This window comes from Ambystoma mexicanum, chromosome 10 (assembly GCF_040938575.1).
Source record: "Ambystoma mexicanum isolate Mex_15411 chromosome 10, UKY_AmexF1_1, whole genome shotgun sequence".
Classification (NCBI taxonomy): domain Eukaryota; kingdom Metazoa; phylum Chordata; class Amphibia; order Caudata; family Ambystomatidae; genus Ambystoma; species Ambystoma mexicanum.
In genome coordinates, this window is record NC_090932.1 from 679,905,290 (window position 1) to 679,923,420 (window position 18,131).

At 47.2% G+C, this 18,131-nt stretch overlaps 1 protein-coding gene across 3 annotated transcripts in view; it reads left to right on the forward strand.

Moving 5' to 3' along the window:
* Positions 1-18,131, forward strand: part of ATR (ATR serine/threonine kinase) — a 1,676,349-nt gene that overhangs the window by 959,393 nt on the left and 698,825 nt on the right. For all 3 annotated transcript variants that reach the window (XM_069618270.1, XM_069618272.1, XM_069618271.1), the window contains one exon: positions 12,514-12,678. In XM_069618270.1, the coding sequence (XP_069474371.1) occupies positions 12,514-12,678 (165 nt within the window). The remainder of the gene's footprint in view (positions 1-12,513; positions 12,679-18,131) is intronic.

The following is an 18,131-nucleotide window of genomic DNA, read 5'->3' on the forward strand; positions in this document are numbered from 1 at the left end:
AAAAAAAGGCACGCAGACAAGATGCCCTTACACTAACTGTAGCGAACTAGAAATGTGTGCTCGCTCAAAGTGAAGGTCAGCTGCTTTGATGTTTTGCTCGGGTGGCGGAACGGCCCACGACCCAGTATAAGGTTCTATTGTGATTTGACCTTGACAGGCCGGGACCATCCTGAAAAAAAAAGATAATGAATAAAATTTCAGAAACGAAACGATGAGCCACGTTCATTAGAAGAAGTAACGTCGGCAAAGAAGGAGTGGTGTTTCGGGTCTGCCCTACACAGAGACACAATGGAAAATGCAAATATAATGTAAGTAACTTTTGATGAGTTTATACCGCAATTTCATTACTATACAGTGGCTTTAAAGACGGGTTCAGTTGTACTTGTTCGTTCTATGTGGCATATTGTTTTCTACCGCGCACTAACTTGAGGAGAAACATCTGCTTTTACTGAAGCACCTCAAAACCTTCCTCTTTGCTTCTGCTTTCTCTCTCCCTCTCCCCTGCTACAACTGGTCCACTGTCTGCGACCTCGGTCCTGGGCCCTTCCACTCTCCACCTGCACTGCCTCCCTGTCAACCCCTGCACTGGGGGACTGTCTCAGTATCCTACAGCCCCCCCTTCCCAGCACTTGTTCTGCACTTCTTACCTTGCACTTGCCACCAGCTGGCCCTATTTATTTATTATTTTATGCTACTTACCTTGTACTCCACTCCCCCCCTCCCTGCCTCGCCACGCCTTTAAACACTTGTGTACACCCAGTAGCGCTGTCCTCGCTATGATTTTAATAAGGATCTGATGGTGAGACTAATTTCATTTTTTATGTTTTTAGGTACATCATTCACTACTGTCTGTGTCACGAGTACCGGACACCGGCGGACGGCTTCTACAGCCGCCAGTTGCTTCTCCGCGTGAACAACGTTACCACCCTGACCATTTTATGGGACGATCGCCAAGTACAAGTATGCCCTTACGCGGTACTAACGGTTAGATGCAACATACCTACCGTTGTGGTGGCCTAGTGCCTCGTTGTTGGAACAGCCATGCGATTATCAGTGCGACCGAAGAGCTTATTTTTATCGTAAAACAACACCCTGTGTACTGCACACGAACATCGCTTCCCTCAAGACGAACTAATTTGGATCGAGAGCAAAGAAAAATGCAAATCGCTGAATATTCTCTAAACATTTGATGTCCAATAAACGTACTTTGCCAAATGTACAATCTTGCCGTTTGCTTTTAAACCACGGTTTCACATTCCGAATTGTGGCGCTGTATTGTGAGATGCTCTAAGACCCTGTGTACAGCAAAGGACCATCGCGTTCCTCAATACGAACTTTTTGGAACATGAGCAAATAAAAATGCAAATCGCTGAATATTCTCTAAACATTTGATGTCAAATAAATGTACTTTACCACATTTACAATCTTGCGGTTTGATTTCAAAGTAGAGTTTCATATTCCGAATTGTGGTGCGCTGTATTGTGAGCTGATCTGTGTTGATTTCCGGGGTCTGTGTGGAGTCGCGTAGAAGACGCCTGGGCGCGTTTGCCTACGCAGCACAGTAACGTCACGGAGAGAGGCGGGGAATATGAATGTTTTGATAATGTCTGTTTCAGGGGCGGGGGATTTGATTTAGTGCCGCAAAGGCAGGTGAGCCAGGGCGATGCGGCGGAATGATAGGATTATCACAAAATGGCGGCTGATTTCGAGTGCGATAATGGGCGAAAAGTCGGGTAAGGTCCATAGGAAAGTTTCCTACGATCTACCGATTTATGCTTACAAACACATGGCCGACCCGTAGGGACAATAAAAAAAAAGTCCCGGAACTATCCTTTAAGAATTCGGTTACAGAAAAGTGCTTGAGACGACAATTTACATAGGTTACAGTCTGACATACATCCAAGGTGCATACAGTCTAGGAAAAGCTATCCTTAGTGAACTACGTCTAAATTGCATACACAGGAGATGATGGGTGATGGCATATACTATCTAGGAGGAGAACTTGCCTCTTGTTGCGGGGAGCTATATCTAAATTTCATACATTAGGCATTATAAGTGGAGACATGTACACATTAGGAAAACTCGCCTCTTGTTACGGGTAGCTATCATATCATATATCACATGATATCATCTCAAAGACTCCAATTCATTGGAGCAGCCCTGGATGCTTCCTCTGGGAAAGCCTCGCCACCCGAGGGGAGAGCTCAACACATTCTGCAAATGGTTACTAAATTCCAGAGTGCCCAGCATCTTCCGGCTTTTGATTTTTTTTTTTTTAGGTTGCAAGGTCTCATGGCATCCTGTGTTTTCCTCGTGCCTGAGGCTCACCTGAGAATGAGATCCCTCCAATGGGCTCTCAGGACTCAATGGTCCCAGTTTTCAGGCAGAATGTCAGACCACCTGAAAGTTCACAGCAGTCTCTCAGGACCTTTTGTGATGGACTTGCAAGGACAACATTCTCAAGGTAGAATCTTTTTGGCAGCCATGGCCGGAGATAACGGAAGTGACGGACGCCTCACTCACTGGGTGGGTAGCCCACACCAACGATCTGACAATCAGCGGTCGTTGGTCTCCATCGGAGTCCAAACTACACATCAACCTTTTGGAGCTGAGGGCAATCAGACTAGCGCTGAAGGTTTTTCTGCCCTCTGTATGGGGAAAGAATGTCCTGATAATGACGGACAACACAGTGGCCATGTACTACCTCAACAAAAGAGGAGGTGTAGGGTTTCAAAATGAATCTCTGGGAAATCCGAAATAGTTAATCTGTCAGTGGGGGATTTGGGAAGGACCCAACTGGAGAGAGGGAATACTTTTAGGTGGGCTGAGGGTCCAGTTAAATACCTGGGAGTGAACCTAATTGCGTCCATCAAACGAATTGTGGGGCCCAACAACAATCTGCTGCTCAGGCAACTTAAAGCAGACCTAGCCAGGTGGAGGGGCTTATACGTATCCTGGTTCGGAAGGATAGCTGTAGTCAAGATGAATGTACTTCCTAGAATACTGTACCTATTCCAGGTGATCGCCCTGGTACCAGCGGCGAAGCTCCTGAAGGAACTCCAAGAGTATTATGAATTTTATATGGGGAGGGAAGAAACCGAGGATTGGACGGAAGACACTATTCAGGAATAAGGCGCAGGGGGGGTGGCCTGCCTGAGCATATTCAAATACTATCAGGCAGCGCAGCTAAGGGCACTGGCAGAATGGGGAAGGCCAGAAAACCATAAGCATTGGGTAAGGATGGAACGAGCGGTAGCGGGTGAACACCTGTGGAAGTAGATGGGATAGAAGAAGGGAGATAGACCAATGGGGTTATGGGGGAATCCGATTACGACCAATACTGTGAGGATTTGGGAAAAGGTAAATAGTAAGCTCAGCCTGTCGCTGAAGCCATCCCCACTGACGCCTGTATTTGTGAACCCTGACTTCCCACCGGGTAAAGAATATGGCAGGTTCAAGAGGTGGATGGAGGGGGGGACACGGGGGGGGATCAGGGTGATAGGCGACCTATATGAAGGGACGCAGTTCCGGGTATTTGTTTGCCTACCAACAGCTGAGGCACTGGGAAGGGACACCCACAATGATGGAAGGGGCCACGAGGGAACTCAGAGTGGGAAAATCTGGTGACGTTGCAAACAACAATATAGGGCTGATCTCAGCAATATACAAAATCCTACTGAAAGGGGAGAGCGACGAGGGGGTGACCGTGAAGTGGGAGGGGGATAAGAGGGAGGGCGTTTACTGATAAAGAGTGGGGCAAGGTGATGGGTAGCTGGAACTCCTCATACACATCGGTACAACACCAGGAACTACCGTATATAAGCTCCTGCATCAGTGGCATTACACGCCGTAGAGGCTGCACAAAATGTTCCCCAAGAGGTCAGAGTTATGCTGGAGTGGATGTGGGGAGAATGGGTTGATGGTGCATATATGGTGGGGATGCCAACGACAAACATTTCTGGCAGGAGGTGAAGTCTAAGGTGCTGGAGATAATGGGGGTAGAAATTTAGTTTTAGGGGTGAAGATAATACTGGGCACCATGCTTGATCAGCAACAGCGGGTAGGGGGAAAGGCAAGAAGGCTATGGGCAAACCTCATGATGGCTGCGAAGAGGTGTATAGTGAGACAATGGAACCGGAAAGAACCCCTGTCTACCATACAGTGGTACCCTGCGATTTGGGACACAATGGATGTGGAGAAACTGACTGCGATAAAGCGGGGAACAATAAAGACCTTCAGTAAAATGTGGTCACCTTACATACAATATGCAATCAGAGACATGTTGCATCTATATATCCCTAAGAAACTACAGGCACTTGGAATCCTAGAGGGAGAGGGGAATGAGTCAGAGCAGGAGAGATAAACGACAAGGCACCCAAGGACTGGGGGGGGGTGGGGAGTGGGAATGTTATTGAATATAGAAGTTGGAGTTTAAAACTTTGAAGGAAAGGTAAAAAGCAAAGTTGTGAAGAGAAGTATGTTACGTGAAGATGTAAACTGAACTGTTCAATAAAACTTTGGTTGAACAAAAAAAAAACAATTGCCCCTTTGCATATCTGAGCCTGGGAAGCGCTTCGAAGAGTTCCTAAGATGCAACATTAAAACAGTAACTTGTCAATGGTTCAAGGCTCCTGCAGTATCATGATCGTTGCATTCCCATGTAAAACGGATGAAGATGACCGACAGCAGATAAATGAAGGACCGCGAGTCATCTGAAATGTCTCAATGTTTTGGCTCTATGATGTGGGAATTGTAGGTTGAGGTGTGACGTCACAGTAGTGGTCGAGGGCGATGTGGCAAGGTTTGCAGGATCTAATCCTTTCTGGATAATGCATGTCTCACTATAGGGGAATGACGTAGCACAGCCAATCAGCTTCACATGGAGGACTATCCTAATGTTGCAATGTGTTTGTTTTGATGCTAATTAGTTTGTATGATTAGAAAAGATTTTGTTTTTGGGACGTTTCTTTGACAGCGCCGTTCATGCAGTTCTGTTCCGCATTCTGTATGAATCTTGCTTTCCCAGCTGGACTGGACCCTTACTAAATTGCGTTAATTCTTGTTTGGTGTATACTCTTTTTTTGGATGTCTTTTGTAATTTTTATTGGTGAGTTCCATCACTCTGCAAGGTTGAAGGACTGAAAACAAATATCTAGATCAAGTTCTTAACTAACTGAGCTGCCAAGACGGCATGGTTGCATGGAAGCGCACCACCCCAAATTGCAATCTTTCTGATTCTTCACTTATCTACTGATTTGCAATATGAATTTCGAAAGTCTGCGTCAAGTGGCTTCATTTTGAAAGCCATGTTTTCGTGAACTTGGGCGTGGCAAACAGCCATGGAGTTAGGAGGCTTATCAGTGAGCTCCTACGTGATCCGGCACAATACGTTCAATTACTGTACTGCCGAGCCGATTGTACTTTACACTTAATAGATGTACTTTACACTTAATAGAAACCTGCCTAAGAACTTGTGGGATGTGCACACCAGCTGTGGTGCACTTAAACTCTGTGGGTCGATAGAACAAAGCCTTGTGGGTTTCGCTTGTCTCCTGGCGGAGAGGAGAGAAAATGGCGCCTGCGACCTGGCCCCATAGAGAGAGACGCTTACCGTAAATGCGGACGTCCAACAACTGAGAGTTACCCGGGTAGCTGCAGCCCAAAAGGAACGGAACCAGACCGCACAACGGAGCACACACAAGTAAGCAAACAAACCCCTAACAAGCCAAAAAGTGAGCGAAACAGTCAGCGCGAAGCCGCACTGACTGGTACCTATGCGGAGCTCCACGAAGCTCAACAGGGATTTTCCCAACCCTGGTACCAACGCGCAAAGACGCAACAACTATCTCAGGCTGATGGCGGCCTGCAAGTTGCATGTAAAGGAATGCATAGTTCGCGAACCAGCGTTCAACACTTCCCACACATAACCCCAGCACGACCACCAACCATTGGATGTATCCCTTCTCTGCATGCCAGAAGCCCACAGTACCAATTACAGATCAGGCACCCCAATACTAAAGTGCAGCTCAGCAGCCCCATAGACCACGCAAGAGCACAAGCAGCCCAAAGCGCTATTTCTTTGGCTCTGGACGCAGGTTCTATAGCCCGGAGGCTAGACAAAAATGAAAGGAAGAAAATAAAACAGGAAATAAAGAGGAAAATAAAAGAATAAATTTAAATAAATGCAGACCGCAGACGACCCTGCGCCCAGAGAGACTTTCCTCTCTCTGCCCTGACATGAGCCAGCTTTATCCGAGGTGTACGACACGCATGAATGAAAAGACACTCAGCTATGCCCAGTCAAACCGATTCTGGTTGAAGTAAGGAAAGCGCCTTCACGCTTTGAGCACAATAAACAGCACAGAATAAGCATTACACAGAAGGCTGAATGCCTCCCAAAGCGCCTAAGCCAAAAGGCAGCCAGACAACAATTGACAGCTATGCTAAACCACAGCCACAGACACCAACTGAGCAGACGGCGGCTGCACAAGAAAAAACGAAAGGGGTTGAGCGGCCGGACAATCAAATTCTGCAGACGATTCTAGAACTAAAAGCCTCACTGTGCTAAAAAATAGATGCAGTCATGGCCAACGTGGGCTTACTGCGCCAAGGTGTCAGTAAACTGGCTGACAAGACTACTACTACCCTTGAAAATACAGATAATATTGCCAAGCTCAACGAAATTCACCCGGAGGTCCATATTTTGCAGCAGAAAGTAAGGCTGCTCAAAGACAGGGCTGAAGATGCAGAGGGGAGAGCCCGACGCAATAATATTTGCATTATTGGCCTGCCAGAGGGAGTAGAGGGTCCTGATCCCACATCATATGTGGAAAACATATGTCTGCAAGAGGTCGACCCAGGGAATCTCTCAAGGTTTTACAATAGAAAGAGGGCATCAGGCCCTAACCCGTAAACCTCCACCAGGAGCCCCTCCACGACCAATCATAGCTAAGATCCTTAACTACAAGGGTAGGTAGGAGATCTTATCCCACTTGAGGCAAGGTGGCACAATACGGAGCGCTTTGGCAAACCTTGCGGTATATCCAGATTATACCCTCCAGGTGCAGAAAAGCAGGGCCCATTTCTCATCTGTCAAAGCCAGGCTCCGTAGAGCGGGACTAAAATACATGTTGTTGTACCCGGCACGATTAAAAGTCATTCCCAAAAATCGAGCCTTGTTCTTCGAACTCCCTGAAGAAGCACATATGTGGATGGACAGGGAAGAAAGTAGCCCTCACACAGATGGCGGCAATGCCTCGACTTAAAGCAGTCACTCTCGAATGAAAGCAGCACACAAGAACTTAAGTGGACAATGTCGTCACCCACTCTTGATCATGTTTGTTCTCCTCGGTCTTGGCACAGACTGTGCACCCTAGTACAATCGAGTGGCAAACTGAAACAGACTACTTTCCAGGATAGCAGGCAGCACTTAGCATACGTTATATGGCAGGACCCACCTTAAGTACACAGCCATGACTCTTGCACGCAAGGACCCGATCCTGGCCTGCTACCTACCCGCCTTCAAAGTTTTTTTCCTAGGGACGCTTGTTTCTGCCTGCACCGTTGACTACATTAATGAGCTGTTCAGTGCATCTGGCCCACTGATTAAAATGTACTTTAAGACAAGACTGCTGGCCCCAGACACAGAACCTGGGGGATAATCATGGAACGTCAACTATACACAACCTTTACAGCGAGGTGGCAGAATCAAGGCGCATGGTCCAACACCCAGGCGCATGGTCCAACACCCAGGACCCTGCCAAATCAAACAACCTGATATTGCCAACTACCTGAATCTGCTCACTTGGAACGTCTGAGGCCTGAATAGCTTCGTGAAAACGAACCAAGTCTACACATTCCTACGAAGACACAAAATAGACATGGCCTTCTTACAAGAGACCCACCTCACTGTAGATAAACAGGCATTAATTGCTAGAAAGTGGGGCGGGCGTACTGTTGGCTCCCCATACTCAGTGTATGCCCGTGGTGTGTTAATCTGGATAGCTCCTACAGTACTTTTTAAATGACCCAATATAAAATGGATGATGAAGGCAGGATGGTGGTTGTACAGGGATTCCTGGAAAACATCTATAGCTGTTTAACGCATACGCCCCCAACCATGACACAGCCGCCTTTTTTCAAACACTGTATCCACGCCTCAGGCCATACCGTGAGGGCAAGATCATATGGGGTGGAGACTTCAATTGCGTTATAAACCCGCTAATGGATAGGTCTGATACCAAATTCCATAGACCTGCCCCGCCAGCCAGGTCTCTGATAACACTTCTGTCGCCCTTTGATCTCCTAGACATATGGCGAATGCTCCACCCTGATTCTAGACACTATTCACACTTTTCATCACTGCATGCCATTCATACCAGACTGGACTACTTCTTTGTTGGAAGAGACCCGGCCCCTGAATTTATAGATGCTGAATATAAGAGTTTGGTCTTATCGGACCATGCCCCCCTCTTACTAAAGTGACGATACACACCTCCTAGACCTCTAATCCCGACTTGGAGATTCAGAACGGAGGCACTGCAGGAACCCCTCTTTGGAGACCATATCCAAGACAGTATTACGCAATACTTGATGCATAACTCTGGCAGCGTCACTGGAGCTGGCACTCTTTGTGAGGCGATGAAAATGGTCATCAGAGGCACAGCCATTGCCAAATCCTGAGGCATACAAGCATCACTATGCAAAGAATTTACCTCCATAGAAGAAGCACTACAAATGCTTGTACAGTTGGGAACGGGCCAACAGGACGTGGGGCCAATGTAGCAACATTACGTCAAAAATGCACAGAGTGCTGGGAGAGGTTAGGCATGTACAATTGCAATAAATATTTAGTAAGACAGCACATTGAGGGGGTCAAACCAGGCCGGCTCCTAGCCTGGTTATACAAAAAAGATGAACAGCGGGTTCCCATTTACTCGATACATACACCACAAGGCACCACTTGTTCTTCACACGAAGGCATTAGCGCGGTCTTCCATGAATACTATCATAACTTATACAGCAATTAACCTACATCCCCACTGGCATGTGCACAGGAAGTGCTAAAAAAGATACAACTCTCCCAAGTAGAGGACGGGGCTGGAAATAATTTGGCTGTCCCCATCACATTAGAAGAACTCATGGACACAGTAAGGTCATTGCATCGGGGAAATATCAGACGGCCTGCCCAGCGAGTTGTATAAAAAAAATTGCTGCGGTTCTCTCACCCCACCTACTAAATACGCTAATGTAGGCATTCAAAATTGGCATCCTTCCCCAAAGTTTACGAGAATCAATAATCATACCCCTCCTCAAACTGCATAAATCGCCACTAGAGTGTAGCTCATATAGACCCTTGTCCATGCTAAACCAGGACAGCCGAATTCTGACAGCCTTACTGGCTAAACGGATGAAAAAGGTGATGCATAGCCTGGTGCACCCCGATCGGACAGGATACGTGCCAGGTAGACATATGTCCTCGAACCTATGGCGCTTGCACCACGTAATAATGCCATAAAAGCATTTGACTCCATGAAATGGGACTGGTTGTATGCCACTTTGTGCCGGTTTGGCTTTGGGCAGACATTCATTGGATGGGTGAGGCTGGTGTGCACCCAACCAACGGCAAGAGTTAAGACAGGCAAGCACTTCTCAGGGCCATGGGAACTGGAGAGGGGTACTAGACGATGCTTCCCTTTATCCCTGTTGCTCTACATCTTGGCAATGGCGCCGATAGCAGTTTACCCAACGGCAGAGTACTCGGGCGCAGGCATACTGACTGATGGAACATGCCATCTCATATCATTATAGGCCACCGATAAATTGCTTTATTTTCACAATCCCGAAGACAACCTGGAACTCATCATGGAGGCTCTAGGACACTTTACACTGTACTCAGGTATTACATTTAGTAAAGATAAGTCATCCCTTATCCCACTAGCAAGCTTAACCAAAATACGTCACAACCGCCTACCTGTTCTGGCTTTGCAATGGAGTACCGACACATACAGATACCTAGGAATCAACATATATCATGGCCCAGCGTTAGAACATGCCAACAGCACCCTAAAAGCCCTAGAGAGCATAGGAAACTTGATGAAGTTCTGCGTCAAACTACCCCTCTCACTAATGGGCAGAGTTGCCCTATTGAAAATGTAGTACTCCCCAGGCTACTAGATCACTTTGTGAATGTCCCAAATAATAGTCCAAAAACCTTTTTTAAAACCTTAGATTCCCTATGTAGAGAGTTCCTATGGCGCAACGGTAGATACAGAATAGCATTAACCTCCTTACAAAGGCCCCACGAGGAAGGCTGCATCAAGGCCCCACACTTTGAGTCATATTATACGGCAGGACAGCTGCAGTTTGTAGTGGGTTGGCTGGCAGATGAGCCTACTGCAGATATCAAGCTCCTTCAGCCACCTAAACCTACTTACTTTCTCAAAGAGCTATTATGGTACAAGAAACCCCGGCCCACTGGGCACCCACACCTCGTATCGTTTGGCATCCTAATGTGGGACAGGGCACTAAAATTGATAGGTCTGTCCGATCCATTCTCAGTACAAATTCCCCTAGCCTCACTTGTTCCTTCTGCATCCCAAGCCTGGTTGGGCATACGCGCACATTGGGAACCCCATGGTGTTGATACTATGGTGGACCTGATGAACGGCACTTCCTTTGTACTCTTTATAATGAACTAGCAAACAACACTGGCATACACCACGGTCAGTATCTGTTGCACCGCACCCTCCAGATCATAATAAGGCGTAGATGGCCAACATATAGCAAAACAATGGAAACACATTAGGTAATTAACACATTGTACGATATAGCAGAAAGTGGGCACGCAATATTCAGGATATATGACTTTGTACTGACTAGCGGGCCCTCTGGGTATTTGGCAATTAGGCGCAAGTGGGAAGAAGACCTAGGCGCCCCTCTCAGTGGCACAGACTGGGCAAAGATATTGACGTACCACAAGAAAGTATCTCGCAATGCCAGACTGCAACTAATTCAGCTGTTCATTACTCACAGCGCATATTTAACGCCCCTTAGAATATCGAGTTTCTTAGGGGCTGCCACACAGCACTGCCCTTGGTCCGACACCTCAGATGCTGGGTTGCTACACATGTTTTGGTCCTGTCCCACTGCAAGGAGATATTGGGGGGAAGTGTTGTCTAGATTGAGAAGAGCCGGCCTTAATACAAATTCACTAACGCCATCCGCCTGTTTACTAGGATGCTTCATGTGTCCAAAAAATACAAGTTATGCGTCTAAAATTAAAGACTTAGCATATATACCAGACAAACGTAGAATAGCTATTTCATGAAAATAGCTACACGGCCCTAATATAGCAGACTGGTGGCGAGACCTTAAAAAATGGTCAGCAGCAGAAACTGTAACTTGGAAGCGAGCAATACATTTCAGTTCATCGGACACCAGTGAAGATATTACATTATGGACGTCTCCAATACACTCACTATTTGCACCAGAAGCAGATTGCTCTGAATTGTTACACTCTACTACCATCAGTACACACTACCCAACCTCAGTAAACACTATATCCACTGGACAGAGGTCAATACTGCAGGCATCCGGGAACGTTAGGGTACAGGTGTTGGGGTGGGGTGGGAGTTGGGGAAATGTTTTCATGTTTAACTATGGTCCTTGTGTTGTCATGTAAACACTTGGGTCAAAATGTAAAAAGTAAGACGTAACATAATCCATTGATGTAATTGGGTGACAGCAGTGTAATACTCAACACTTCAATACAAATTGTTTTAAAAAAACAATGTTTTCGTGAACTTGAACTCTATTTGTGGCTTTCTGCGCTTTTGTTAGATAAAATTCAATTGGCCCACACAGGTCTATGAGAACAGTTATTCTCTCATTGTATGTGTCTGCACTTCACAAAGGACAAAACAAGTTCACCTTCTAGCCTCACTTTCAGAAGGTCCCCACATAATATTATTTGATACTCCAACACCTAATATATGTCCACTCTCTCCATCCTGCTTTAGACCATTTTTTACTTCTTTTATTTCTCTGTTTTTGTCTAATTTGGTTGATTTTGACATTTTTTCTTAGATTGTCCTTTCCCTTTGCACAAACTTCTATTTATTTTCCAAAACACTATTTCCTGCCATACCCACGCCCCTGGCCCCACCTCCCCACCCTGGAGATAAGCGTACACTATAAAGAATATGTTAGCTACAATTAAAAAGGATGATAGATGGAACATCCGACAACAGGAATGATTCAAAGCAGTCACAAATTAGGGTTTCGCTAACAAGTAATGGGGGATAAGTGATCCCATTGTTATACCTTGCATGCTATGTTTAAATGCCTAATTTTAAAAACTTAAACCTGCTTATATTTTGGTTCCATCAAATGAGGAGTGCCGCAGTATGCCTAATCTCTCACTAGAGGGGGGTCTTTTTGGTTTTGGTCTACTTCCCAGCAGTGGACCTTCTTTTGGCTATATTTAAGTTTCTCTCTTTTTTTCATGCTTAGAAATTGTATGCTGCTATGCATGAACCTGATGGAGTAGCTGGGGTGAACGCCATACGAAAAGCAGAACCATCGCTCAAAGAACAAATCCTTGAACATGAGAGCATCGGATTGCTCAGAGATGCCACAGCGTGCTATGACCGGGCTATACAGCTGGAGCCCGACCAGGTAGGCTTCTTTAGTAAAGCAGAGTAATGAAGCCTCAACTATCAGTCATAGGCTCACTCACAAATGTTCTTCATATTTATGGTTTCTGGCTACTTCTACATTTCTTTATGCTAGCTTTTGTAGATAGTTTTCTCCATTCTTTCAAACCAGTTAGTTGTTGTCACAGATGGACTCAATAACACCAACTCCCAAAGACAGTTCAAGGGGATTTTATTAGGTTCTTGAAAAGGGCTCTAGGGGCAGACCCCCTGTCTATCATCTAGAGAAAGCAAGCCCCTCTCAACGCAAGCATCCCTACTCCCATGTTAGTATCTACCCTACTCCCCATGTTAGTGTCTACTGCTTGTTTACCCCTTACTGTCTAGTTTCTGCCTTGCTATCCGTGAGGGCCTAAGCACAACCACCTTATCTATCTAACCTCCCTTTGGGACTAATTACGTGTGACTTGGTTTAGTTGTATGGGGTTATGCCTTCCAGACACTCAAGCCCCAATCTATCTGCTTCCTTTCCCGCCCTGAGGGTTTTATCCCTGTGTCTATCAATTACTCTATCCTCCTCTCGCTGTCTTCTGTCTGACTCCACCTATCTTCTCTCTTTCTCCTCTGACGCCTTTCTCTTCTGTCCCTCTGTCTCTTTGTATAACCTACCCCAAACCTTCTATGTTACTCCTCCCTACTGTATCCCCTCCACCACTACTCTCCCCTCTGCTACCATCCCCTCCCCTCTCCACTGCTACCCTCCCCACTTCTACTCTACCCCACGTTCTACTCAGTCACCCTCCTTTCACTCCCTGTTACCTTCCACTCACCCACCTAAAACGCTGCATGATATATTTTGGTCAGTGTGTGTATATATATTTCTGAGGCTTGTGGATCTGCTTAGATCACATGCTATGCATACAAGCATCAGAAATACGATTACAGTGTGTAATGTATGATATATATATTTCGGAGGCTTGTGGAATCTACTTAGATCAATGCTGTGCATAGGCCGACATCTAGTGGAAGCTGCAGAGTATTACAGTTTGTTTTTTGAAACTCGGAAATGGGCGTCGACCTAGAGCGTGCCAGTAATACTATCTCTAGTGTGACGTCCACTGTACCCATGATCCCTCACGCGTGTAGGACCCTCAGATTGTTTTTTTCCAGCATACTTGTCGGAAGCATAGTTGCAGAGTTCCCTGGCTTTCAGCCATTTGTCATAAATTATTCTAAAATTCCCCGTTCCTCATATCCCACGTCGAAACTCAGAAGATCGATGCCCGTACTGAAGAACGAACAGCCTTCGAGACTGCAAGACGGACTTTGGGCATCGGATAGCCTCTGGCTTTGGCCTGGGCCTCGGAAGGCCTCTGGCCTTAGCCCTGCAAGTAGGGAGAGTGGGGGGTGGACATACTCACACTCGTTTATTTTCCTACATACACTCGCCCGCTGCTATATAATAACATATGGAGAGTACTCCTTTTAAATTCTGCCCCAAGTGCAACCGTAAGTTCCCTTGGGTAGATGAGCATAACACCTGTAATCTGTGTCTGCCTAGGGACCACCCGAAGCAAATTGCAGATCGTGTAAGCTGTTTAAAGCTAAGACACTAAAGGACCGCTCCACCAAACGTTGGGCCAACTATGGCAGGCGGCTCAAGGCCATGAAAGCTGTGGGTTCCTTCAGTGATGGCAGCAACGCCGCCCTATCGGATGGCGAGGGCACAGGAGTGTCGTTAGACAACCAAACGCAAGCCCCCGACCTCGGAGGACTGTCCGGCGGGGCAGTTATGGGTACTACACCTGGCGGCATGAGCACTACACACACACACTATCATCTAAGCACACTAACCCCACCCGAGACTCAACACGCGTGTCGAGTGATCGGCAGAAAAAGGCACAAAGAGAGTGGTCTGCAGAATCGGTGTCCTCTGGGCTCTCCAGGTCTCGATCGCCTCATGACACACATCAACCGTCTACGATTGCTAAGGGTGCCACGCTTACTAAAGTCACGGAGGTATGGTCGTCAGAAGACGAATCCGACCTCCACCCCCAAGCAGCAGGTTCAAAGTCGACTCTGGCAGTTCGTACCACGTCTGCCTCTGAGTCTCAACGTCCTCCCTCTAAAACTTCAGAACCTACAAAACCCACCTCCGAATCTCGACGCCAGGCGTCAAAAGATTCAGGGAAAGCCAAAGAGTCAGGGAAACATGCCTCTACACATGCTAAAGGGAAGAAACAACAGAAAAAAGCATCTGAACACCAGGTTCAGAAGGACAAAAATAAATCTTCTGAGAAGTCCAAGACCCCTGAACCTGTCACTAGGCCTAAGGTTGTCCCTCCCACTCCACAGGATATGGGAATAGAAGAGAAACCTCAACAAGAGGTGTTCATTCTCAGTTCCAAGGAATGGAGCTCTGAAGACATCGACAGAATGATGAGGAGAATGTCTTTTATGGCAAATTTTTACGAGAAAAACCCTGATTACTTTCTCAGCTATCAGAATACCCCTGCTACCTCTACTCCTTCCGGATTCAAAGACCCTCAGCCTCCTAATAAGAGACCTCACACTGAGACTCCAGTTCAGGGCCTGATTTCAGACCCACTCACTATCGAACCTTATCTTCAGCATAATGAAGATCCAGACATACAAATACTGGACGACCAGGCAGGGGTCGAATATTATGGAGACGATGAGGATCAGGATGAGGAGGAGGAAGACGAGGCAGAGGCCTATAGTCTCAACTCCCCTATTCCCAAGGACCAACCGGTGAATTACTCACTTGTGGATAATCGGCCATTATTGAATGAGGTCTTAGCTAAAGCTGCAGAGCACTTTCAGATAGACACTCAAGGGGCTCAAGAGGAGAGGGACTTTGCAGAGGAGATTATGGGGGATAAGAAATCCGTTGCCCAAGCCATACCAATTCTGAAATCCATCCAACGCAGAATTGACCCCTACCTCCTCACCCCTAACCTTACCCGGGCAGTCAACCCAAGAATAGAGAAATTATTCAGGGCCGCCACCTCCGACCCACTTTAAGGGGTCAGCTTAAACCCGACTCATTGGTGGTCACAACCACCAGGAAAAGGGCGGGGACACCTCTAGCATCCTCTGAAGCTCCCCCAGACAAGGAGAGCAAAAAGATATATTGGCTAGGAAGAAAGTGGCTTCCACCTCCACTTACCAGTCAAGAATTGCTAATGCCACCACTCTGCTGGCAAGTTACAATTGTCACCAATGGGAAGCAGGTAGCTGCCCTCATTGCCTCTGCACCTGAACCTCTAAAGGGCCAGTTGGCCCAGATTGCGTCAGAAGGGAGATCCGTGTCCGGATACATTCTCAAGGCGACTTTTGACGCAGCAGACAATGCAGGCCGGCTCATCGCAGAGAGCACAGTCATCACGAGACACGCTTGGCTGATGCAGTCGGGGTTCAAACCCGAGACCCAAGCCACTCTCATCGACATGCCGGTGGAACCAAATGTCTTGTTTGGGAAAGCGGTAGAAGAGGCACTCAAAACAGCCAAAGACGAATATGAGACCCTAAAGTCCCTTGGACAATTAACCAATAAACCCACGAACCAACGTGGGAATAATAATTTTTGTCGCTCTCGCGGCCAAAATTCCCAGAGAGGGTCTAATTACTTTCAAGGGCAAGGAACATCGTGGGGAGGCAACCACCAGGCTACCCAGAGTTTTGCCAGAGGTCAAAAGAGGGGCTAGTGTAACGGGAGAGGCAGCCCAGGTAGAGGCGGTACGCCTCCCAACAAACAGTGACGCTCTGCTCAGGGTCCCTTCCCATGCATCCCCAGTTGGGGGGCTCATTTCCAGCTTCACCCACGCATGGGAAGGGATCACCTCGGACAGATGGGTGCTGTCCACAGTGTCTGCAGGATAATGTAACAAACTGTTGGAACGCCCCCGCCACCATCCTCCAAGACAGAAAATACACTCCTTGGAGCACCAAAGAATCCTCCTCGAGGAAATCGTCATTCTTCTTGCAAAGGACGCGATAGAACTCGTCCCGGGCAACCAGGTTAACAAGGGTATTTATTCAACTTACTTCCTTGTGCCAAAACAAGATCTAACAATGCGCCCAGTATTAGACTTACGCCCTGCAAACAAGTATGTCAAGCCTCAAACATTTTGCATGACTACACTCCAAAAAGAGGAGATTACATGGCAACATTGGACATGAAAGATGCCTATTTTCATATTTCCATGTTCCCAGTGCACAGAAGATTCTTGCGCTTCAAGGTGGACAGTCAGCACTACCCATTGAAGGTGCTGCCCTTCGGTATAGCCTCCCCTCCAAGGGTATTCACCAAGGTACTGGCGGTGGTGGCGGTGCACCTACGCAGGGAGGCAATCCCAGTGTACCCTTACCTGGACGACTGGCTCATGACACGGGAGACCCCAGTCATTTGCAGATCCAACATCCAAAGAACGATCGACCCCCCCCTCTTCCAAAATCAAGCCTGGTGCCAAGCACCTCCAAAACAGTTCCTAGGAGCTGTCCTAAACACTCAAGAGGGGTTGGCCTTTCCATCAGGGGAAAGAATTTGGAATCTATCACTGCAAATTCCTCAATATCAGTCCAGTCGTCAGATAAGGGTTCGCAAAGCAATGTGTTTGCTAGGCATGATGGCGTCATGTATTTACCTGGTTCCCCACACGCGCCTGCGCATGCGACCCATGCAGGAATGGTTGGAAAAACAGTGGTCTCAGGCAAGTGGTCAGTGGGACGATCTAGTGGTTGTTTCGCACACACTAGTACAGAGTCTTCGCTGGTGGACAAGAGAGAACCTGTCAAAGGGGAAACCCTTTTATGATCCAGAAATACAGGCTGTAGTCACTACAGACGCGTCCCTGTCGGGGTGGGGAGCACACCTCCTTCGCCACACAGCTCAGAGTCTCTGGTCTCACACAGTGGCCAAGAATCACATCAACCTGCTAGAACTCCTGGCAGTCTTCAGAGTGCTTCAAGCATCTGAACCCCACCTATCGAACCTGTCAGTGCAGATCCTAACGGACAGCACGACCGCAATGTTTTACATAAACAAACAGGGGGGCACTCGTTCGCCAAATCTGTCCAGGCTTGCGCAAAAAATTTGGATATGGGCACTCGGACGGAACATTTACCTGTCGTCTCAACATGTTCCAGGGGATCTCAATTCACTATTGAGCAGAGACCCCATCTCAAAAGAACACGAATGGTGTATACACGAAGAAGTCGTGGGAGACCTCTTCTCATAGTGGGGTTTCCCCACTATAGACCTATTTGCCACAAGCGAAAACAGACAATGCCCCAGATTCGCATCCAGGTTCCCCCAGCCAGGCTCCATGCGGAACGCTCTGTGGATGAACTGGTCAGGGATGTTTGCCTACGCTTTCCCACCAACCCCTCTGATGAGGAAGGTGGTCAACAAGATGCACAGGGAATCAATGCCGCTCATCCTAGTTGCTCCCA